Raw genomic sequence first — 25,013 nt, forward strand, 5'->3', positions numbered from 1 at the left:
ACTCAATAAATCACGTACGTGTCCATCTTCCCACTAAATGTATTTGTACTATTTGCTTTAACCACATAATGTGGTAGTGAGTTCCACTTTCTCAAAATGCATGTTTTATCAAAATGAGAAATTTAAAATAACAAAGGATTTGTTAATATGTATAAATAATGTATTGCTACCTCTGATGAGGTATAATCTTAAAATCAGATTTGGGCTTTTCAGAATAAAATCAGGAAGTGTAAGATAAAGTGCATTTGAAATGTGGAACTTGCTTCCTCTTAAAGCTTGTGGAAACTGGGTGCGTTGATGTTTTTCAGACTGAGAGTTTTGTAAAGATCATGTGACAAGGGGTGTCAGTCAAAGTTGGGAGGCGGGTACTAGCTGAGTTGCGATACTATGAACATACGAAATGGAAGCAGCGCTAGGCTACTCAGCCAGTCAAGCTTCGTCTTCCATTTGATAAGAACATGGCTGATCTGATTATTCCATAACAATAATCTTTCACCTCCTTGCGTATCAAGGTTCTGCCTGCCTCTGCCTTAAAAATATTCAAAAACTTTATTTTCACCACCTTCAGAGAAAAAGAGTTCCAAGCACTCCTGATCCTCTGAGAAAAGAATTTTCCTTAATTTTTAAATCATGATCCCCTTGTTCTAAATTTTCAAGCAAGCAGAGATAACCTTTCCACACCTACCTATCAACACACTTCAGGGTAAGCATTTCAACTGAGCTTCTAACTCTTCTAAACTCCGGCAGATGCATGCCTCACCTGTCTCACAGCATGTTTCCTGTTCAAACATTTCCAGCAAAATGGTTAAATATGATTTCCCTTTTGCAAAATCTTCATTTATCTTAGTGCTTGGTTATATCATCTTCAGTAATAGTTTCTAGTATTTTCCCAGATGTTGAGCTAACTGGGTTGTAGTTTCCTGCTTAGAGTGCCGCCTCCTTTTGTTGAATATTGAAGTTGCATTTAATATTTTCCAATCTGACATTGATTAGCCACAATTTAATGGTTAAAATTTTCTACAAGTGCAGGTCAAAGGCTAGGAATTCTCAGTAACCCCTTCCAGCTTCCCAAAGCAGAGCTGATCCTAGGGTAGAGTGAATCGAGGTCATCTAAAAGAGGGCCTGTATTTGGTGGGGTACTCTGCATTGGGGTCATAGACACATGGAAGGAACTAGAAACCAGGGTGAGAGTGAACTTTTAATAAGCAAATGTAACATTTCATTTCTTTTCCAGTTTAGTTTGAAGGCAGCAAGGACTCTTTGACACAAAGAAATTCATAGAATTATGTATTATAATGATATATGTGTTATAATTATGTCCTATAATTCTTTGAGGATTGCTTCAATGCTTGTGGAGGTGTTGAGCAACGAGAACATCTTTTGTGGTGAACATCTTCTCTCTTGACACAATTTTGGACTTGGCTGCATTACAGTGATTAATTTGGTTCAAATCATATGATTTCTCTCATTTAGCCATCCCTGCTCTGTGAAGGAGTTGACACAGTGTGACTTCCACAAGATCTTTCACCCACATAAGAATGGTTCTGTCCCAAAGGCTATCCATCTGCAAGGCATAAATTAGGCATGAGTTAGAATGCTCTCTGTGAGTTTTGAGAAGATTTGTAGCTCAGATTGATGTTCTGGATGTAGGTTTCCTCGCTCACTGATGATGTTACCTGGCATGATGACAAAACGTCTGAAAACAAACCTTCCATCTCAGTGAGCAAACCTACATTCAAGAATACTCTCTACTTGACTGGCTTAGTGCAGCCAACAACACTCAAGCTTGACAGCTTCCAGGTCAATGCAACCCACTTGATTTTGCACCAATCCACCACTTTCAGCATTCACTTCTTTCATCAAAGTGAAGTGGTAGCAGAATGATCGTCTAGAAGATGCAGTGCAGTTACTCAAGTCAGCTCCTCCGACAGCACCTTCCAAATCATGATTTTTACCACCTAGAAGGACAAGGACAGCAGATGCTTGGGAATACATCCACCTTCACCCTCCCTTCTGAGCCACACAACCTCCTGATTTGGAACTATATCACCATTTGTGCACTGTCACTGGGTGAAAATCCTGGAACTTCCTTCCAGCAGTACTGTGAGTGACCTTGTATCCCAAGGACTGCACCAGTTCAAGAAAGTAGAGTGCTCTCACCTCTTTCAGGGCAGCAATATCCACATTCCAAAGAACAAGTTAAAAAAGAAACTGCTCTTTGCTGTGGTTTTGGAAGAACTAAATGATCATTCCTTTTAAATCATAATTGAAAACAATTTTTATCTTTCCTATGGCTTTTTCCAAAGTTTTAGTAAAAAATTGCTTTTACTGCCTATTAAAAGGTAAGGACAGCATAGTCCTGCCTGATCATAGGGCTGCTCTCATTAGAGAGAGAGAAATAACTGATGGTGTTTTAACTTGAGGGCCACCGCACCTTAGGTGAAGGAAGAGTTTGAGAAGGAAAGTCTTTCATGGCACCAAGGCAAACTCAGCCACCACCATGTTGTTGGTGTCATTCCATTGTAAACCAACCATCCAGCCAACTGAGCTAGCCAACTTCCTTGTTGAGTATTAGAGCACTGGCAGAAAATTCCATCCAAGCTGAAACCTATCATTGACAATAGCATGGAAGTTGGTAGTAAGGGCTCTTGTAGTAGTGGTAGTGTCCCTATATCTGGGCTGGAAGGCGTGGGTTCAAGTCTCACCTACTCCAGTGGTGTGTCATGACACATCTGACTAGTTGATTAAAAATATTTGGAAATCATTTTTCACCACCCTCATTCAGCTGAGTTTTGACAAGGTTTATTAGACTAAAGATCAGGATATTATAGACTCTGAAGATACTGAAAAGGATCACTTAAACAGGTGAGTTCATTCTGGATCTCTTTAGAACAACCCAGTTAGCCCCATTCTGCTACTCTATCATATATGTATATATAATATGTCACAAGTACTTTTTTTATTGTTATGTTTGTATCATTCAGATGGCTTCTTTAATTAATTGGTATGTATTAGTCAAATTGAACAATTGTATCAAAGGGTTCAGGGATGCATATTGCCTTAAGGATGTGTTGTAGTATTTGAATTTTATTTTTTTTATAGAGTTCTTGATCGATGAGTTGTATATTGAAAGGATAATCGACAGACTGCACAATGCGCTTTCTAAGGATCTTTCTAAGGACCTGTCTAAAACTCAAGCTCTGGAGCCAATGCTTTCCTTCATTTGTGATTTGGCGTCTAATTTTTTCTGCTCCATCAAGGGGTGTTTGCAGATGTCTACAGCTGAAGATCTTCTTTCCACAATCTTCCAGCTCTGTGCCCAAAGCCAGGAGAAGACTCATCTCTCAGGTGAAGTGCAGTGTTAAAAAATTAGGTTTATTGTTTCTATGTATCTTAAACATATGCAATTTCAAGGTGTGTACATGTGTTTTATATTTTAATTAATCTAACCTCATGCAATTTCATCCTCCTCAGAAATCTTGGCATGGTGTTATTCTATTGTGGGACATATCTGATAGTGATTTATCTAACAACATTAGCCTGACCTCAGTTAGCATGACTTCAGCTATTTGTAAGATTTTAGAGTCAATTATTAAGGATGCGATTGCGGAATACTTGGAAGTGCATGGTTAAATGGGGCTGAGTAAGCATAGTTTCATCAAGGGAGGTCATGCCTGACAAATCTGTTAAAACTCTGAGGAGCTTATGAGCAAGTTAGGCAAAGGAGAGTCAGTGGACGTGATCTGTTTGGATTTCCAGAAGGCCTTTGAGAAGGTGCAGCAGAGAAAGCTGCACAGTAAGATAAAAGCCCATGGTGTTAGGGGCAAGGTACTGGCATAGTCAGAGGATTGGCTGACTGGCAGATGGCAGAGTGTGGGGATAAAGGAGTCTTTTTCAGGATCACAATCAGTGAGTAGTGGCTTTTGCAGAGACCACAAGTATTCACACACATTAACAATTTAGATGAAGGAACTGAGGGCATTGTTGCTAAGTTTGCAGATGGTACAAAGATAGGTGGAAGGGCAGGTTGTGTGGAGGAAGCAGGGAGGCTGCAGAAGGACTTGGACAGGCTAGAAGAGTGGACAAAGAAGTGGCAGCTAGAATGCAATGTGGGAAAGTGAGAGGTTATGCACTTTGGTAGGAAGAATAGAGGCATATACTATTTTCTAAATGGAGGACGGTTTCAGAAATCTGGGACCAGGAGCCCTAGTTCGGGATTCTCTTAAGGTCAACATGCAGGTGCACTTGGCAGTTGGGAAGGCAAATGCAATGTTGGTATTCATTTCAAGAGGGCTAGAATACAAGAGCAAAAATGTACTGCTTGGGTTTAATAAGGCTATAGTCAGTGTGCATTTTGAAATATTGTGAGCAGTTTTGGGCCTGTATCTGAGGAAGGATGTGTTGGGATTGAAGGAGGTTCAGAAGAGATTCACTAGAATAATTCTAGGAATGATGGAGTTGTTGTATCTTAGTCATAGAGATGAACAGCACTGAAACCGATCCTTCGGTCCAACTTGTCCATGCTGACCAGATATTCTAAACTAATCTAGCCCCATTTGCCAGCATTTGGCCCATTTTACTTCTAAACCTTTCCTATTCATATACCTATCCAGATGTCTTTTAGGTGTTGTAATTGTACCAGCCTCCACCACTTCCTCTCGCAGCTCATTCCATACACGCACCACCTCTCTGCGTAAAAAAGAGTTGCCCCTTAGGTCCTTTTTAATCTTTCCCCTCTCACCCTAAATCTCTGCCGTCCAGTTCTGGACTCCCTCACCCCAGGGAAAAGACCTTGTCTATTTATCCTATCCATGCCCTTCATGATTTTGTAAACCTCTAAGGTCACCTCTCAGCCTCTGACGCTCCATGGAAAACAGCCCCAGCCTATTCAGCCTCTCCCCATAGCTCAAGCCCTCCAATCTTGCCAATCCTTGTAAATCTTTTATGAACCCTTTCAAATTTGTTTTTTTTTATGATCCTAAACTCACTTGTCAAACAAAAATCTAACTCTGGCTGGGATAAATTCAATGACTGAGCCTCTAGCGACTTCTGGAAATTACATACAAAGTATGTCAATCTGGAGTGGGGAGACACAACTCTATTTAACAGTGATGAGGAGTGGTTGAGGAATCTGTGTCTGTACTTGATGGAATTTAGAAGGATGAGGGAGGATCTGATTGAAACTTAAATAATACTGATAGGCATGGATAGAGTGGACATGGAGAAGATATTTTCATTTGTAGGAGAGAGTAGGACCCGATGGCACAGCCACATAGTATAGGGACGGATCTTTAGAACGGCAATGAGAATGAATTTTTTCAGCCAGAGGATGGTTAATCTGTGTAACTGATTGCTGCAGAGGCCTGTGGAAGTCAAGTCAATGATTATATTTTAGACAGAGAGAGATAGGTACTTGATTGGTAAGGCAATTACGGGTTACCGGGAGAAGGCAAACAAATGGTGTTGGGAAATGTATCAGCCATGATTGAATGGTGGAGCAGACTTGATCAGTTGAATGTCTTAATTTTGCTCCTGTATTATGGACTCATGGAAAGTTACTAACCATTTACTGGGAATCAGATGCTAAGTAACCAAGTGGTCTGATTACTATCAAGAAATGAACACCTTTATTGCCTGACCACTGAGATACAAGTCTGGCAAACATTGTCATTTGCATTTTGAGAGCTCATTACAATTTCTGCAGTGGAGGAAGGTTGGAGTGAGACTTCTAAATAAAAATGCCAAACATATTTTTAAAAATAATTTATTCATCTTTCACTTGATGAATAGATCTTTGCTGATACTGAAAGTGGCTCCTGTACACTCCCCATTTACTTATTCCTCACCATTTACCTATTTAGGCCCCACACTCTTCTATCTTTCCACCTTCCTCTTTCAAGACAAATGCTTAAATCACACATGTTTGACACAGCTTCTTTGCTCGCTCCTTTATTGCTGTCCTGAACAGTTTTCATCTGATGATGCCTTGCTGACATCTCTATGACTCTGAGACTGCATAACTGTAAGCTGCGGATGTAGTTATACATTTCTAGGTGGCTACCTCGAGGTTGCTGAAGTTCACCTTGCAGAATTTTCCTGCAGTTAATGCTTTGTGCATTATGGGAGATGTGGTTGGCTTCATGTGCACTTGTTCACAATGCAAAACAGAGATTAAACTTGACAATGTGGCATTAAGACTGAACACGATACATTTGCATCTCTAAGAAACCTGTCTGCCTCATTTATTAGTTATTTTCTGTTTCTAATGTTTCTTGAGGTTTTTTTTCAACTCTCATTCAGCTCTGCTCAGACATTCAGAGTTGTTATCTTTTTGCATTTAGCCAAAGATAATGTAACTTCTGTTGAATTTTTTATTTCCAGTTTGTGTAATATTCAAAATTATTAAATGTACCTGTGTCTGCTACTGACTTCTAAGAGATACACAGCAGAAGTTTCATTCTGGGGCAGAGGCAGCTGTGGAAGTATTTAGTGCCAAGCTATATACCAGTTTCCTCACAATTTCTCAATTCCCAGCAATTCTGGTGGAGGCAACTTATGTTGGACTCAGCATGAAAATAACATCAATTGTGGCTGTTAAAATGCCACCTTCAGGGTGAATGGTACACGGCAGCGCTGATGACTCCACGGCCATGGAGAGTCAGCTACCCTGAGATTGCAACAGTGCTGACAGAGAGAAAAAATGTCAACATTAGATGCAATGCATTATTACAGAGAGATGAGGTGCATGGGGAGTCCAAAACTGCCATGCTTGCTTTTGGTTTAGCTTCCAGGACATTTTGAAGCAACAGTGTCACCAGAGTCTGTAGGTTGAGGCAGGTGATTGCTGTTTGTATGCAGTCCTGCAGGAAAACCTGAGGCCTTGTGGATTATATGGGCACACTGTGGCAGGCACACCATGGCAGCAGTCCTGAAAGTGATAGTGGGGTCTTGAATATTTTGTTACTGGGTTATTTTCAAAGCATGCTATTTGAGTGTGAGACATGGAATCTAATCTAATCAACATCTCACAAATGGCTGCTCATCACAGCATTGTTCAGATGCCCTCTATAAGAGGGAATTGAAATACATTGAGTTTCAGAATGAACAGCGGTTGTCATCTGTATCCACATGACAATCAAAACCCAATTAGAGCAGCCAAGAGCATTCATCAATATCCACTCCCGCAATTTATAACTGGTGTGCAACCACCACAAGAGTTTGCTGCAACTGTTTGTTAAATTTCTTGGAAACTGTCATGACATCTGCATCCTAAGGCAACTGTATATGTTGCAGCTGTTAATGCTACCAGAGGTAATATGTGGATGGTTTCTAAAGGACAAAGGTCGTTTGTTGAAGAAATGGCTACTGACATCAGTGCATAATCCTACAATGGATGCACAGAGTTACTACCATAAGACATAGGAGTGGAAGTAAGGCTATTCGGCCCATCGAGTCCACTCTGCCATTCAATCATGGCTGATGCGCATTTCAGCTCCACTTACCAGCGTTCTCCCCGTAGCCCTTAATTCCTCTAGACAACAAGAATCTATCAATCTCGGCCTTGAAGACATTTAGCGTCCCGGCTTCCACTGCACTCCGTGGCAATGAATTCCACAGTCCCACCACTCTCTGGCTGAAGAAATGTCTCCGCATTTCTGTTCTGAAATGACCCCCTCTAATTCTAAGGCTGTGTCCACGGGTCCTAGTCTCCTCGTTTAACTGAAACAATTTCCTAGCATCCACCTTTTCCAAGCCATGTATTATTTTGTACGTCTCTATTAAGTCTCCCCTTAATCTTCTAAACTCCAACGAATACAATCCCAGTATCCTCAGCCGTTCCTCATATGTTAGACCTGTCATTCTAGGGATCATCCGTGTGAATCTCCGCTGGGCACGTTCCAGTGCCAGTATGTCCTTCCTGAGGTGTGGGGACCAAAACTGGACACAGTACTCCAAATGGGGCCTAACCAGAGCTTTATAAAGTCTTAGTAGTACATCACTGCTTTTATATTCCAACCCTCTTGAGATAAGAGACAACATTGCATTCGCTTTCTTAATCACGGACTCAACCTGCATGTTTACCTTTAGAGAATCCTCGACTAGCACTCCCAGATCCCTTTGTGCTTTGGCTTTATTAATTTTCTCACCGTTTAGAAAGTAGTCTATGCTTTTATTCTTTTTGCCAAAGTGCAAGACCTCGCACTTGCTCACGTTAAATTCCATCAGCCATTTCCTGGACCACTCTCCCAACCTGTCTAGATCCTTCTGTAGCCTCCCCACTTCCTCAGTACTACCTGCCTGTCCACCTAACTTCGTATCATCGGCAAACTTCGCTAGAATGCCCCCGGTTCCCTCATCCAAATCATTAATATATAATGCGAACAGCTGTGGCCCCAGCACCGAACCCTGCGGGCCACCGCTCGTCACCGGCTGCCATTCCGAAAAAGAACCTTTTATCCCAACTCTCTGCCTTCTGTTAGACAGCCAATCCTCAATCCATCCCAGCAGCTCACCTCGAACACCATGGGCCCTCACCTTGCTCAGCAGCCTCCCGTGTGGCACCTTATCAAAGGCCTTTTGAAAGTCTAGATAGACCACATCCACTGGGTTTCCCTGGTCTAACCTACTTGTTACCTCTTCAAAAAATTCCAACAGGTTTGTCAGGCATGACCTCCCTTTACTAAATCCATGTTGACTTGTTCTAATCAGACTCTGCTCTTCCAAGAATTTAGAAACCTCATCCTTAATGATGGATTCTAGAATTTTACCAACAACCGAGGTTAAGCTGATTGGCCTATAATTTTCCATCTATGGTGAATACCATCTCAGTGCATGGATCATTAGTGAGTAACCCATCAGACTCCTGAACCTGGGGCTAGTGAGGAATCAGCATAATGTTCTGGACTGAATAGATAGGGAAGAACTGTTCAGTAGGGTTGACAACCATTGGACACTGAACTTAGGAGATGGGCAAAGCAACCAGGTGCAGCATAAATCAAAACATTTTTTACAGAGCAAACGGTAAGGAGTGTACATTTTTTACAGAGCAAACGGTAAGGAGTGTATTGCCTCAGAGCATGGTGGAAGTGGATTTTAATCATGACTTTCAAAAGGGAGTTATTTAATTATCTGAGAAGAAAATACTTGGACGGTATACGGCCAAGAGTAAGGGAGTTGGACCAGCTGAGTTCATGTTGCAGGAGCCAAATGGGACTTTCTTTTGTGATGAAAGATTGACTCCTTCATTTTCTGTCCAAGACGTCCTGACATTTGGGCACACACATCCCATGCCTTCATCAGAAAGGTTTTGCATGTGACCTTCAATCCCCAACAAGACTCTGCACCTCTCCCTAGTTGAGCATGATTGATCTGACCACCAATCCATCTGGGGAGTTTCCTTCACCTGCCTCTGCATCCATCGCATTGTCCACACAATTGAAGTACTGGGTACTTTGTGCCATCCTTTCAAAACTCATGTGACACTAAGTTAGTGGGTGTTTCAGCAGTGGTGGGTAATGCACTTAACTGCAATTATGGTGCTGTCTTCGATGAATCTTTTCCCTGCTGTTGTCATAGTCAGCACAATGGTATGCTGAAGATGTCCATCCATAACTGGTTTTAAGGAAGACCGAGGCGAGTGCTTAGGCACTTTCTCCTCTGTCTGGAGTGACTTGCTCGACTTGTCTGTTTACATTGATAACTTCATCAGGATCAGCTATACCACCCTTCTCAAGAAAATAGCAAAGTGCTTTCACACTCTTTCAGATGTCTATCTTACTCTTACCAACATATACAGTCATAGTTATAGAGTGATAGAATCATGCAGAACCAAAACAGACCCTTTGCTCCAACAGCATATAATCCCACCTAAACTAGTCCCACTTGCCTGCTCCTGGCCCAAATCCCTCCAAACCTATCCTATTTATGTGCTTATCTAACTGTCTTTTAAACGTTATAACTGTGTCCACATCCACCACTTCCTCAGGAAGTTCATTCCACATGTGAATCACTTTCTGTTTTAAAAAAGAAAATTGGTCCCTCATGTCTTTTTTCAATTTCTCTCCTCTCACCTTAAAAATGTGCCCCCAGTCTTGAAATTCCCCATCCTAGGGAAAAGACACTACCATTAACTCTATCTATACCCCTCATGATTTATAAACTTCTATAAGCTCACCTCTCAACCTCCTCCTCTCCAATGAAAAAGTCCCAGCCTATCCAGCTTTTCTTTAGAACACAGATCTTCTATACCCAGCAATATCCTGGTAAATCTCTTCTGAACTCTCTCTAGCTTAATAATATCCTTTCTATAGCAGGGCGACCAGAATTGGACATAGTATTCCAGGAGAGGCCTCACCAATGCCCTGTACAACCTCAACATGCCTTTCCAATTCCTGTATTCAAAGGACTGAGCAACGAAGACAAGCATACTAAATGACTTTTTCACTACCCTGTTTCTATATACCTGAACCCCTAGGTCCAAATAGCAGTGTTCTATAGCACTTCTTGCAAAGCTGTAACCTACCAACTTCCAGGGCTGCCTTAATAGCTGTCTGTACAGGAAATAGCATCACTAATGCTATCCCTTTCTTGAATGTTAGATTTTTTTCCCTGCAAAGTCAATAGTGATAAACTTAGCACCATGGTGTGCTTCCTTGATGTACACTGTGGCTCACTATAATTAGTTGGCTGTCTGGTACAAAATAATTTAGATATCCAGCAGCAAAATTGAGCAGGATCAGGACTTCAAAAAGGTTTAAATCTACAATAAAGATTCAATCTGTGCTGTCTGATCTTACACTTGATCGTGTAGACTGCAGAACCACGTTCACCAGAATCAACATAAGCAAAGCGATTGTATAAGTGGTACCAATTGATTTTGGAAATATTTCTAAAATGGAGTAGATATTCCCCTGAGCATTTGTGCTCAATTCAGTTGAGTTTGTGTTTTCTGATGTTAGTGAGTTGTGTCAAAATGCTGTAGTTAACATTTAATTTTTGTGGAATGCCCTACAGTGATAAAAGCTTACAATAAGTAAAGGGGAGTGGTTAATACAAATGGAGCATATTGCCTAGCAGTTCTAAGAAGCTCAAATATACATGGTGCTTATGAATCATGTCTTGTAATTTTCAGGACTGTTCTCAAGCTGATATATTATGGTCTTTGTTCAGTGACCCCCAAATGATTTAAAACAGAATCAAAAACATGAAGCATTTTCATTGTTGTCTCTGTAGCTCTCCTAAAGATGCCTGCTTTGGCTGTTATGATTTCAAAACTACTCAGTTTCCTCATCCAAATAGTAGCAGTGTTCAGTATTGACTTACCACTCAGCAGTTTGCGAAACTTTGTCCACAAGGAGCCAAAATGGTAGTGAATGGAAATTGGAATTCTGATTGCTTTTTCCCAGTTTCCCTAATACAATGTCATCCCTTGCGAATTTCAAGTAATTTAGCAAAATCCAAGAATTTAACTTCGATTCCTTGGTCTATGCAACTCAATATCAAATCAGCACTGACCTGACCCCGATCCCTTTTCTATAACTGAGGTTGATATGAAAGTGACTAGCAAGTGACTTGTAAACAAAGTGGATAGAAGTATAAAATTGATGAATGGGCAAAGCTGAGACACATAATTTCAATGTAGGAACTATAAGTTGACATCTACTTCAGACCTAGAAAGGGTAGAACATGTACTTTCTGAACAATACAGGAGGATCAAGCTAATCTTAAGCTAAACAGTGTCTGACTGGACAACATCTGGAATGCAGTGAGCAATTTTAGGCACTGCAACAGAGGAAAATGTATTGCCTTAGAGTGGGTACAATATAGATTTATTAAAATTAAGCATTGACTCAAAGAGTTAAATTATGAAGAGGAAATTCAAGATCTTGGATTGTATTCTCTGGAATCTAGGAGGTAAAGGGATGACTTCATCAAAATTTTCAATCTTTTAATCTATCCTATTTTCCCTAGTTAGGACTTGGGGACCTAATCAAATAAAAAAATCTAGAGTCTGATTTTGAGGAATGAAATTAGGAAATACTTCTTGATTGAGTGACAGGAGTTTGAAACTCTCTTCCTTAAACAGTAGTTAATGCTAGATAATTTGTTAATTTTAAAACTTAGATTGAGATATTTTTGTTAGCCAAAGATATCAAGGAAATTGGGGGATAAGTGTTTATCAGGAGTTAGGTTCCAGAAAGCTATAATCTGACCGAATGGCAGAACAGACTCGAGGGGCCCAATAATGTACAATGTTCCAGTGTTTCTGTTCAGCTGAATTAGCCTTTTTACTACCAATTGATGGATTTGACAACAATAGGAAATGTGATTGTACACATGTGGAGAGACCAAAACCAGAAACTGAACTATTGTTATTCTTGAGAGAAAGTGAAGACTGCAGATGCTGGAATCAGAGTCGAAAAGTGTGGTGCTGGAAAAGCGCAGCAGGTCAGGCAGCATCCGAGACGCAGGAGAGTTGGCATTTCGGGCATAAGCTCTTGATCCTGATGAAGGGTTTATGCCCAAACCATTGACTATTCTGCTCCTTGGATACTGCCTGACCTGCTGTGCTTTTATCATTCCTGACTTATTTCATTGTTACTGTTAATTGTTATTTATTAAATACACTTTTTTCATATAATTATGTCTGAAAGAAGTGGAAGGCTGTTTGTGTTCTGGTGTTTATATAGGTCTTGATACACACAGTTAGAGAATAACTGGACAGGCTGGTTATTCCCACAGCCAGATTGCAAAATTTCTGCTCGATTCTCTTTGCTGCCAGGGTACTCATTGTTTGTACTTCCAGTCGTTAGCAGTTTGGTTTATTGGCAAGTCAGCAAACCTGCCTCAATTGCATTGTTTCTGCTTGAGGTTGGATTTTGATCATCGTTTTGCTCCCAGAGGCATTTCAGCAGTATGAAAGAAAATGAGATAATGTATGACCCTTAGGATCTAAGCTTATTATTTTCTATTATAAAACGTATAGAAGATATCTTCACAAATATTGTTTAATCAGATATTGGGAAGTAACTTGGTTATATCTGACTGACTTTTATTGATTCATAATTCCTTCCCTTTCCCACCCCTCCAGCCTTCGACGAAGGTATTGCAAATCTTTAGTCAGTATTTGGACCATGGTGTGCTAATATAGTAAACTCAACACAGGGGACCAACCTTTGTATACTACATCAAGATGATGTACATCAACACATCAAAATGCTATGTATATGTGGTTTCACCCTGCAATATATTTTTAGTATTTGCATACCTTCATCCAATAAATAGGATGCCATAAAGAGAGTTTGCTTCAAAATCAATATTCTAAACATATTATAATAGTAGAGTGGTGGTATGCAGTAATTTACTGATGTTATAAACCAGAGGGGTATAAACTTTCTTTGTTCATAGGCAGACATCATAGTGCCCACAGTTAATGCATAAAAAGACATAAGTGTTTAGATTAGAAGATTAGAGTCCCCACACTGACCCATCGAAGAGTAACCCACCCACACTCATTCCCCTACCCTATATTTGCCCCTGACTAATGCATCTAACACTATGGGCAATTTAGCATGGCCAATTCATCTGACCCGCACATTTTTGGATTGTGGGAGGAAATCGGAGCACCCAGAGGAAACCATGCAGACAGGGAGAATGTGCAAACTCCACACAGACAGTCACCTCGAGGTTGGAATCGAATCCAGGTCCATGGCGCTGTGAGGCAGCAGTGCTAGCCACTGGGCCGCCCCATGTTACGTATGCTTGCTTATGTTTTTTTTTTAATCTTACCTTTTATTTACATCTTTTTGATGATTTGGCACTTTTCCCATTCTTGCAGATTAAAATAGTGGCCTCCTTCTCTCTACCCCATCCTCCCCAAGCTGGCGTAATATTGTATGCATAGAAAGTATTGACGTTGCATGGCATTCCACCCACATTATGCAGTGGTGTTCAATTACTTGGAAAAGTAGGAACCTGCCTGCAATTTGCTAAGGAGTTTTTAAAAAGTGGTATTTGATGAATTGGGCTAGATAGCATGCACACCATTGTTGTTACATGACTACGGTTCATCTTTTGCTTCCATTAAAAATATTTAATTTTTGAAGATGATACTTAGCACTGTATAATTCTGTTGTTTTGCTTAAATTATTTGTACTTGTGTTGCTTGATGCATTATTAATCACAGTGCTAACATGGGATACTTGTCTTTGGCAGGCTTCCCAAATGTGCATTATAATGGTGAATCTGAAGTGCTTTATAATGGTCATCCTTATCAAATGCCATCACATTGTTGGCATGTGCAATCCATTTGAGAAAAGTTTCAATTGTTGGAAAAAGTAAATTGGGTCTTAAAAGCAGTCTGTAGATGGTCAATCTCTGTGTACATTATTCTAACGTTCTTAAATCCATTTTAAAGAATACTTTAATGGCATTACTAACCTTCCATTCTAACATTTTTGTAAAAGGATATTCTGAATATTCGAGATTGACCATTTACCCACTTAGTCCCCACCCATTAAAACGTTTTTCAATACTTTTTAATCACTTCTTTTTATATGAAATACAAATGATTTTAATACCTTTTGAAAGACTGAAATATTGACTTTATTCTTGTTTAACACATTGTTAAAATGTAGTTACATAAAACATTTCAACAAGTCTTTCAAAATAATGAGTTAAGATATTCTTATTTTTAATGGCACAAATATATGATGTACAATAAAGCATTTTTCATACAAATCCACATGCATGCATATACAAAAGCACAAACTGCAAATCTGAAACAATGTAGAAAGTGCTAGAAACACTCAAGTTAATCCATGTGGAGAGAAGAGGCTCACATTTCCAAAATCGCCATTTATCAGAACTCAATAATATCATAAATTAGCCTATTTGAAGGAACAGATACAACATATATAGCAGGAGTAAGCAATTTGACTCCCTTAGTCTCTTGCACTATTCAACTATAACTGGGCTGATCTACTTCGATGGCATTTTATTGCTTTATCCACGTATCCCTTTATATCTTCAATATCTAGAAATCTATTGATCTCTGACTTAAACATCTCTGACTGAGTCTCCATGCTCCTTGGGGTCGAGAATTGCAAAGATTAATCACCCATTGAGTGAAAAAATTCCTCGTTACCTCAGTACGAAGTGGTCTATTCCTAATATTGAGACTGTATCCCCTAGTTCTAAATCTCCCCCCAAAATCCTGGACAAACATTCTTCCTGCATCAACCCTGTCAAGCTTTGCAATGATTTTCCATTTCTCAACGAGATCACCTTTCATTCTTCTAAACTTTAGAAAATATAGGCCCAGTCTTCTAAATCTATCTTCATAGAACAATTCCGTTTTCCCTAGAACCAGTCTGGTGAACCTTCATTGCACTCCCTTTGTAACAATGGTATCATTCCTTAAGTTAGGAGACTAAAACTTCACAAGCTATCATTGGAGGTGCCTCATCAAGGCTAAAAGGAAGACGTACTCATGCAAGTAGGCACAGTGGTTAGCACTGTTGCCTCAAAGCACCAGGGACCTGAGTTCGATTCCAACCTCGAGCGACAGTGTGGAGTTTGCACATTTTCCCTATGTCTGCATGGACTTCCTCTGCGTGCTCCGGTTTCCTCCCACAGTCCAAAGATACGCAGGTTAGGTTGTTTGGCCATGCTAAATTGCCCACAGTGTCCAGGGATGTGTAAACTAGGTGGGTTAGCAATAGAAAATGCAGGGTTGTAGGGATAGGTTAAGGGGGTGCCTGGATCTGGTTGGGATGCCCTTCGGAGAGTCGGTGTGGAGTTGATTCTGTGGCCAGCTTCCACAATACAGAGATTCTGTGATGATTCTGTAAGTCCATGCATTCACATGCTATAATGAATGTGAATGGAAACCAAAAGGCAGCAGAGTACCTGATTAAATATTAATGTCAGACGGTAGGAGAAAGGATCGTGAAAGAAAGTTAAGAGATATGGAACATGTAAATACAGTAACTGAGGCAATTTTGGAATAGAAAAGCAATGCAAGCAAAATCGATATGCAACCTCAACAAAGAAAAAAACAAGTAGAAAGCAAAGATGGAGACTGTCAAACCCACTTATAATGTTGCCTGAAGAGGTGGAGGAGTTTATGGAGAAAACTGCAGAGTTTAGGACCGGAACAAAGTGCCAAGGTTAGAGCAATTGAGATGAGACATGAAGGAGAATACTGTGGTTGATTAGGTCAAAGGTTTAAGAAGTCAAGATGGATAATTGTGAAAAGTTCAACGTTAGTACAATCATAGAGATTGTCATTTGTGACTTTAAGTGTAGTATTTTCAAAAATATGGATGTTGCGACTATCCAAGCTGTATTCTTGGTATCTTATACATTTATTTTGAGACATTTCCTGAGTGAAAGAAGTTATTTAAAGTGAGGAGTTAAGCCAGTTTTAGTAGTGTGATGGCAGATGGGAATTGGCGAGACCGCTGGTCAAGACAATGATCCCAGGCCATCTTAATGAAGTATGGTGATGTAAACAATTTTCTGATAAAAAGTAATACAACGCTGCTCCGAGGCAGCAGAAGAGCATCTCCGGGACTGAGTGGAATTGGTGGACTGAACCATTTTCAGGTATTCAGTGGAAAAGCTAGATAGTATGCTACCACCATCACGGACTTCATTATCAAGGGCGTAGAGGACTGCATGCCAAAGAAGTCAACCCGGGTGTTCCCCAACCGGAAACGTTGGATAAACTGAGAATACCAGGTGTGCAGCATTGAAGTCGGATGACCAAGACCTGTACCGAAGATATGACCTCTGCAAAGCCATCAGAGATGCCAAGAGGTGTTAGAGGCTCAAACCAACTGCACAGACACCTGCCACATGCCTAAACAACATAACTGGATACAAAATGAAGCACAGCAAGATATAGATAAAACACATCCCTCCCTGATGCACTGAATGCTTTCTATGCTCAGTTCAAGCAGCATGCCAGCAGCACAGTGTCACCTGCCCCGACAGTACCTCACACACCTGTTCCCTCTGTCACCGCTGCAAATGTCAGATTGGTCTTGCTGAGAGTCAACTCTTGGGGAAATGACGGTACTGGACAGAGTCCCCAGCTGTGCACTTGGATTCTGTGCGTACCAGCTGGCAGAGGTATTCACTGACATAGAGTCATAGAGATGTACAGCATGGAAACAGACCCTTCGGTCCAACCCGTCCATGCCGACCAGATATCCCAACCCAATCTAGTCCGACCTGCCATCACTCGGCCCACATCCCTCCAAACCCTTCCTATTCATATACCCATCCAAATGCCTCTTAAATGTTGCAATTGTACCAGCCTCCACCACATACTCTGGCAGCTCATCCCATACACGTACCACCCTCTGCATGAAAAAGTTGCCCCTTAGGTGTCTTTTATATCTTTCCCCTCGCACCCTAAACCTATGCCCTCTAGTTCTGGACTCCCCGACCCCAGGGGAAAGACTTTGCCTATAACCTCTCCCTCGTACAAGCCAACGTCCCCACCTGCTTTAAAAAGACCACCATCTTCCAAGTACCAAAGAAAGCACATGCAATGTGCCTTAATGACTTCCGCCCAGTGGCTCTGACCTCCATAATCGTGAAGTGCTTCAAAAGGCTCATCATGGCCCACATCAACTCCAGCCTCGCAACCTGCCTCGAAACCCTGCAATTTGCCTACTGACGTAACACGTCCACAGGGGACGCCATTTCCCTAGCCCTGCACTCATCCCTTGAACATCTGGACAACATGGACACCTACTTGAAATTCCTACTCATCAATTATAGCTCCGTCTCCAACATCATAATCCCCTCCAGACTAATATCAAAACTCCGAGACCTAGGTCTCGGTTCCAGCCTCTGCAACTTGATCCTCAGACCGCACTGAGTGGAGATAAGCGACTGCACCTCCTCCACAATAACCCTCAACACTGGAGCCCCGTAAGAATGCATTCTGAGCCCCCTACTGTACTCCTTGTTCATGCACCACTGTGTTGTCAAATTCCAAACAAATGCCATCTACAAGTTTGCTGACAACACCACCATGGTGGGATGGATATCAAACAACGATGAGTCCAAATAGAGAAATGAGATGGGGGCTTGGTGTCATGGTGCAACCTCTGCAAACTAATCATTGAAATCATAAAGAAAGTAGCGGAACACACCCCTATCTGTGGACATTGACAGGGTTGAGAGTGACAGATTTCTCAGTGGTGATAACTGACAACCTGTCCTAGACTTCCCATGTGAATGCGATCGTCAAGAACACACAACGATGCCTCCTCTTCCTCAAGTGGCACAAGAAATTCAGCATGCCCATAAGGATGCTCACCAACTTTTACAGGTGCATCATAGAAAACATTCTATCCTGGTGCATAATGGCCCAGTATGGCAACTGCTCTACCTGGGACTGTAAGAAACTACAGAAGGTTGTGTGCACAGCCCAGACCATCACTGAAGCCAACCCCCCCCCCCCCCCCCCCCCCCCATTCATGGATTCCACTCTCACGTCTCATTGCCGTGGAAAGATTGCCAGCATAATCAAAGACCCATCACACCCTGGTAATGCCCTCTTCCAACCTCTTCCATTAGGCAGAAGATACAGAAACTTGTACACATGCACCAACAGGTTCAAGAACAGCTTCTTGCCTGCCATTATTAAACTGATGATTGGATTCTCTAACTTCAAATAAAATAAATCTTGTTAATATTGATCATGCTTTGCACAACTCCTCTGCAGTGTAACCTGTATGCCTCACACTTAAGTTTTTTTTCACCCTATGTTCTGTATGTCCTTGCTTACTATTATTTGCCTGTACTGCTCACAAACATAGCTTTTCATTGAACTTGGGTATACAAATCAACACAGTTGTGCATGAACAGGGAGTACAGTAGGGAGCTCAGAATGCATCCTTACGGGGCTCCAGTGTTGAGGGTTATTGTGGAGGAGGTGCAGTGGCTTATCTTCACTGAGTACAGTCTGTGGATCAGAAAGCTGAGGATCAAGTTGCAGAGGCTGGAACCGGGATCTAGGTCTCAGAGTTTTGAGATTAGTCTGGAGGGGATTATGTTGTTGAAGACGGAGCTATAATTGATGAGTAGGAATTTCAAGTAGGTGTCCTTGTTGAATTTGATCTGAACAAAGAGGAATTTACCAATGTCAAGACAAAAATAAATTTGTGAGGCAGGAACAATTGTACATGGGTCATATGGAGCAGGTAAAATAAGATTATACAGGATTAGGGTACAGAGCTTTGAGGCAGTGCAGAGGAAAACTTAAGGTTGTAAGTACCTGGGAAATTACGAATGTGTTTTTGGAAACAATGTTATTGCCCAGAAGGAGATAAAAAGAGATGTTGTAGAATTATTGTTCAGCTTTACCAAGATAAAGGAGTCAAATATGGTAGAATGAAAAATTATTTTGACGAAGATTAGGGAGAAAGATAGAAGTAACAGAGAGTTGAGTGGTGTGATCCAAGGTTAGAATGGAGTCCAGATGACAAAGGATTTTTCTGAGTCGGAGGGGGCAATATTGAAGAGGATAGCGTAAATCTCACAGCGATTGAAATTGGACGAAAAAGAATCAGACAATAGGCTGGAACTCAAGTGTTGTTGATGGTAATGTTTTTTTAATTTGAAAACAAGGAGTCAGGTGGTCTCAAAATGGTAGATGAGATGAAATATATAAAGGACTGAGAACTATTTCTGTTCCAACATACAGTGCTCCTGAAGAAAAAGTGCGTGCAGTCTGCAATATCAGCAGATCATGAAGTGGTGACAGTAACAGTTACAGGAGCATAGAAACCACAACAATGTTGATCATGGTTGGATCCAAAAGAGAAAGGCTAAATGCTCTCTTAAATACGTTACAATTATTCTATTTATTTGCTCATACTTATTTGTGTGCTTTTCCTCTCCTCTATTTTAAATGCTGATCCTTTGTATTTTTGTCTCTGGAGATTATATCTGAAATGTTCACTTGGTTGTTCTCTTCACAGGTACTCACTGGCTGAGTGTTTCCAGAGCTTTCTGAGCATGTATTTGCTGATACTTTAAAGCTCTTTTGCTTCTCCCAAATAGAACATCTAAAAATCACCAATGGACAATTTCATGGATATATTTAATTTCAATTATTTTTGATGCAGAACTTCTTGAGGAACAAAATCAGATTAGAGTCTTATTTTGGCATTAAATGGAGTTATGTTTAATTCTTGACGTCATTGGTGGAGTTTTCCGTGTGTAAAATCTAAGTTAAGGCAATCATCTGATTATGTAGGGTGAAGTGGCACTTAAACTAGCAGGACCAATTTAGTATAAATCTGAAAGAGCTAATGAAGAATGTAACAAGAACAAAACTGTCGAGATGACAACTTCTGCGTGTAGAGATAATGTATCTGTTCCTGTTTGTGTTACTTATAGTTAGTGACAGTTGATGTGCGACCAGACCAACTTAACACGAAAAAGCCTCATGGATTTGGCATTATGGCTTCAATGTTGTGATCAGGCCAATGTCCTGAAACTGGGAAACAAGAAAATCTTCCACTTGTGCTGGTTTTCAGAAATAATACTTTGAGAAATTTAATTCTGTAAAATAATATTTCAGTCATAAAGGTGCTTGTGGTGTAGAAAAACATTCTTTCTGTAATAGAACATTTATCAGCTATGTATTGCATGAAATCTTAACAAATAGCCCAAATAACAAAAGTATTCTGTCAAATGACTGATAATCTAAGACCAAGGCTGTAGCAGCAGAAACAACGAATTGCTCAATATATTGTTTCAAACAATGAAAAGAAAAACTTCAAAATAGTTAGAAAAAATGTCAATTTGATTTTAATTGTAAAATTTTGTCATAGGGTTTCAGAACAATTTAATGATTTGAAAATAAATTATTTTCTGAAATAACTATTCTCATTTGTGCATTCTCCCTTCAGCCATACACTGATTTTCCATTTATTTGTAATTGCTGATGTTAGAAATGTTCACATATTTCATAAATTTTGTTTTTTTAATGATGTGTTAAACAATGTCCTCAGGATTTATGTGGCAAGATTTTATGTCTCCTCTTGAAAATCTCTGAACAGAAAATAGTAAAGTACAACCTTGTAGCACTAATATGTACCTGAAGATCTTTCATAAATCTTAGATCATATTTCAGTTCTGATTTGCCAGCATTTATCCAGCTCTTTACGTGATCAATGAATAATTCAAGGAGAACCCCTGTAATTGACAGTATTTCACTTATGAAATCATCTTTAATGATGCATTTTCATGGAGAAACAATATTTGCTTTTTAAATGTCAGATGGTTACCATTTTTAAAGCTAATTATTAGACAAACAATAATTTGAACTTTACTGGCTTTGTTTAATAGAAACAGCTGAGAATAGGTTTTTTTTTTGCTTACGGATAGAATTGGTCTCCTCTGGAGTACTGAATGTGGAGAAAATGGTGGTTGTATGTAGTGATCGGTCTGTCTCAAAGCATGTTGCATTTTGTTTTGACCTTTTGATTCTATTCACTCAAGTGGCACATTCACATCTGGAAAAAATTGGATCCTTCTGTGGCAGCAGTAGCGAGCAGCTGAAACTGATCTCTTATGCATCCCAACAGAAAAATAGATTGTATTCCTCAAAGAGATCTTAAAAGAATGTTTGTCCTTGTAGTTCTATTCGTAGATGGCACAGGACATGATCTTTGCAGAAAATAAGTACTCCGTGCAGCAGTGTGTCTGTAAAGCAGAAAAATAAACAGAAGAAAAATTATAATGAATTTATAGATGTGGCTTTGTTTTTAAGTTACTGTGGCAAATTGGACAGCAGGCCCAGTGATACAATACTGACCCTGTACTTCAAATCCAAATTCCTTTTTAAGTCAGGAAAGACTAAGAGGTTGCTATGGTTCTGATGGAAAAAGGCAAATGATTGATTTACTATGGAGTTAAGTGTTTGCTTGTGAACTGCTTAACTGTTTTCCTGGCATGGATGTAATAATTTACCTTACTGATTGAAAATGAATGGCTATTCTGATTCAAATACGCAGCTTTATTTTTATTTTTGTTGATTTTAGTAGCATAGCATCTTTAGTACATTTGTGCAAAAGAAATTCAAATGTACAATACTGGACTTTTACCTTTCATGTAAACTGAACAGTGTACCAATTCGGTCAAGAGTAGATGACCTTGTCAGTGTATGTTGAAACCAGACTGGTAGGAGGTGCACAAGAAAGGCTAGTTGAATCACTGTCCAATATTTTCACCCCCCCCCCCCCCCCCCCCCCCCTCCTGGTGGGAAATGCCTTTCCCGTTTTCAATACCAATGCCAGATGGTCTAAGTAAAATCTAGAACAAACATTTTCTCCTCTGCGTGTGATGTTACCACAAACTAAAAGTTTCAAAAATATTTGATAGTTAATACAAATTACTGTGTCTTTATGAGAATAACAAGTTACATATTAATGACAATTAATTTCAACTGGTTTAGTCAAACACCATTAATTTCTTGTCCCATTCTGCTGTCTTGTACAGAAGGTATGGTAAAGGGCATATCTTAGCTGTTGCATGGGTGTCTAGGTAAAAGGATTTGAAATGCTTTTCTGCTTTGCTATGTTTTAGAGGATTTAGTTTTATTAGCTTATTACATTTGTGATTGCAAACATACTTTCAGTCATAGCAGAATATATACTTCTTGGTCTTGTCACCCGGTGATCATAATACAGGTTAGGCAGCACATGGTTTTCCTTGCGGGCTTACTTCTTCAAACATGTCTCTGTTTTAACCTGCGAGAAAAACACCCTAAGCAGCTCAATATTTTGCTTTCAATGCCGCCATCTCTTTATCAGTGAGACTGTCAAAGAAGACCAAATCATTCTGAAATATGAAAATTCTGTTTCTGAAAAGTGCCTGTATGTACTTTTGAAATGTCAAAGTTCTTTTTTAAATGAGTTTATCTGTGTTGCTCCTTTGCTCACAACAATTTTTGTATTTCAGTATGCTAAAGCACAACCAGGGAGAACAATCCAAATACAATATTGTTGTGTTTTTGTTACCTGATTTTAGAAAGGCAGTGGACCTTTCCGTGAGAGTTTGGGTCGCGTGCGTTTATTTTCTCGTGTAGCAGATTGTTTGCATCCTGAGCAGCGAATGATGCGACTTACTGATTGACTAACATCTTCTGTTGGATTTGTTTCTGCCCAACGTACAAACTGCTGGAGTTCTAACAAAGAAATAAATAGATCAGTCAAGAATTGATGGCTTACTGTGACTCTTAGAAATGTATCATCAATACAGCAGCAATATGTACACAGCTTGTTGCAATATCTTAGAAAATGTTAAATATTGCTACAGAATCAAATAAGGGTGTTACTTTCAAAAGCCTAAAAATCAAAAATGTCCTAAAAGGGAGACTAACATAGTGATAGATTCTTACAGCATTCGTTTAACTTTGTATTGATAACAACTAATGCCAGTGCAAGCTGGCCATCATTGCTGTTGAAAACTGACTGTTAGTTTGTGACGCAGTAAGATGATTTGAGTGCATAGTTTAAAGTGTTTATCTTTGTCTAAATTATAATTCATCGTCAATGTTCTTCAAAACAATCATTTTAGTAAAAATGTAGTGCTTACCTTCACATACTGAAGACATTGCTATCAAGATGATTAGAAGAACAATGATGTATTTAGCATTCATTATTTTGATGAATATATGAATAACTTCAGTTACTAATACAGTAAGAAAACGTTCTCCACCATATTTAAATACATCTGAGTGTCTTCCTTTGGTTGCATACTAGGAGAAAATTTCACTTCAGTCTTGATTGTAACTGCTTGCAGACCGTTTCACTATTATGTGGATAGCAGTGCAGTCAATCATGCGGACCACATAGTTCAGCCTATTGAATTAGTGTATTGCACATTAAACCATGCCCCTTAGTTCTTATTTGGAATTGCAGCCCATTAAAACTCCTGTGTTTTTACTTTGCCAGATTTTGCTGCAATGGAAACGCATCTTGCTGATAGTTGTTTAAATAATATTTCAGATAACTGTGCAACAAAGCTTATTCATCAAACAATGTGTCCTGTTGCACTAAATTGTAATTAACTTTAAGAGAAGCATCAGAGAATGCATTTTTATTGCACTAATTTGATTAAAGGTTACGGTAAAATGACTGGAATAACACAAGAGATTGCTGTTGCATAATTGTACAGAAATCCATCCTTGATTACTTGTTCTGGAGACACTCCACTGTCCAGAAGAAGAACCATCTCCTAACATCTAGCTTTAGTCTAATCTTATAAACTATAATATTGTGACCCCATACCATATTTAATCTATTTAATTGGAGCAAACTGTCAATTTAAACTCAGTCTATTATCCACTTATTTCAGTTTGATCACTCCATTTTCTATGCTTCTCTAATGTGTAAAGGCCTGGTCGTGAATTAAATAAATGGCCACCCTCTGTACCCTTTCCAAAGTCTCAGATTAATTCACTCAGTGAGGAGAGCAGAATTGGACACAGTATTCAGTTAAGACCTGACTAAGGTTTTGCACAAAGCCAAGTACCGTGTTTTGCTTTAAAATCAGTTGTACTATAAATGCTCGATAAAATTTGGCTTTCTTTTGCTATCACATTCACAGAATTTCTTGTGATCTGTGCACCTAGTCCTTTTTTGACTTAATTTAATGCTTTTCCCTGAAGGGAGTACCAATGTTGAGTATTCACCCTACCCAGGTACGTAATAGTGTTCTTTCTGAGTTTAGCCATACTTTACCAGCTATAACCACTATCCTGTTAATGTATCAAGATTTACTTAAGCATTAGATATTGTCTACTGCCCTAAGGTCTTACAGGTCTTACCTCTGTGTCAATTGTATATTGTGACCTATACAGATCATTAATTTAAACAACAGTAAGCTCATAACAAACAAATGTGACCAAATCTGAGTGAATTAATGAAAAAATTTAAAATGAGTAAAACTGAAATAATGTTGGAGAAATCCTGAAATTT

The 25,013-nt window shown here is 39.7% G+C and overlaps 1 protein-coding gene and 1 long non-coding RNA gene across 3 annotated transcripts in view; one reads left to right on the forward strand and one right to left on the reverse strand.

Moving 5' to 3' along the window:
- The window catches only part of ltn1 (listerin E3 ubiquitin protein ligase 1), a 165,718-nt gene that overhangs the window by 67,711 nt on the left and 72,994 nt on the right, over positions 1-25,013 (forward strand). Inside the window, exon 13 of the mRNA XM_043700680.2 lies at positions 3,103-3,348. Within this exon, the coding sequence (XP_043556615.2) occupies positions 3,103-3,348 (246 nt within the window). The remainder of the gene's footprint in view (positions 1-3,102; positions 3,349-25,013) is intronic.
- On the reverse strand, positions 1,361-23,784 carry LOC122555043 (uncharacterized). 2 transcript variants are annotated; one of them, XR_015758908.1, is made up of 4 exons: positions 23,629-23,784; positions 23,052-23,218; positions 21,412-21,735; positions 1,361-1,564 (listed from the first exon to the last, which is right to left on the reverse strand). It is a non-coding gene; the product is annotated as an uncharacterized LOC122555043 (long non-coding RNA). The 2 variants fall into 2 exon arrangements; XR_006313137.2 differs by lacking the exon at positions 1,361-1,564 and having other exon boundaries at positions 21,085-21,735.

The sequence above is a fragment of the Chiloscyllium plagiosum genome, unplaced genomic scaffold (genome assembly GCF_037043375.1).
Source record: "Chiloscyllium plagiosum isolate Xiang-an unplaced genomic scaffold, Cpla_swu_hap1 HiC_scaffold_12, whole genome shotgun sequence".
Lineage (NCBI taxonomy): Eukaryota > Metazoa > Chordata > Chondrichthyes > Orectolobiformes > Hemiscylliidae > Chiloscyllium > Chiloscyllium plagiosum.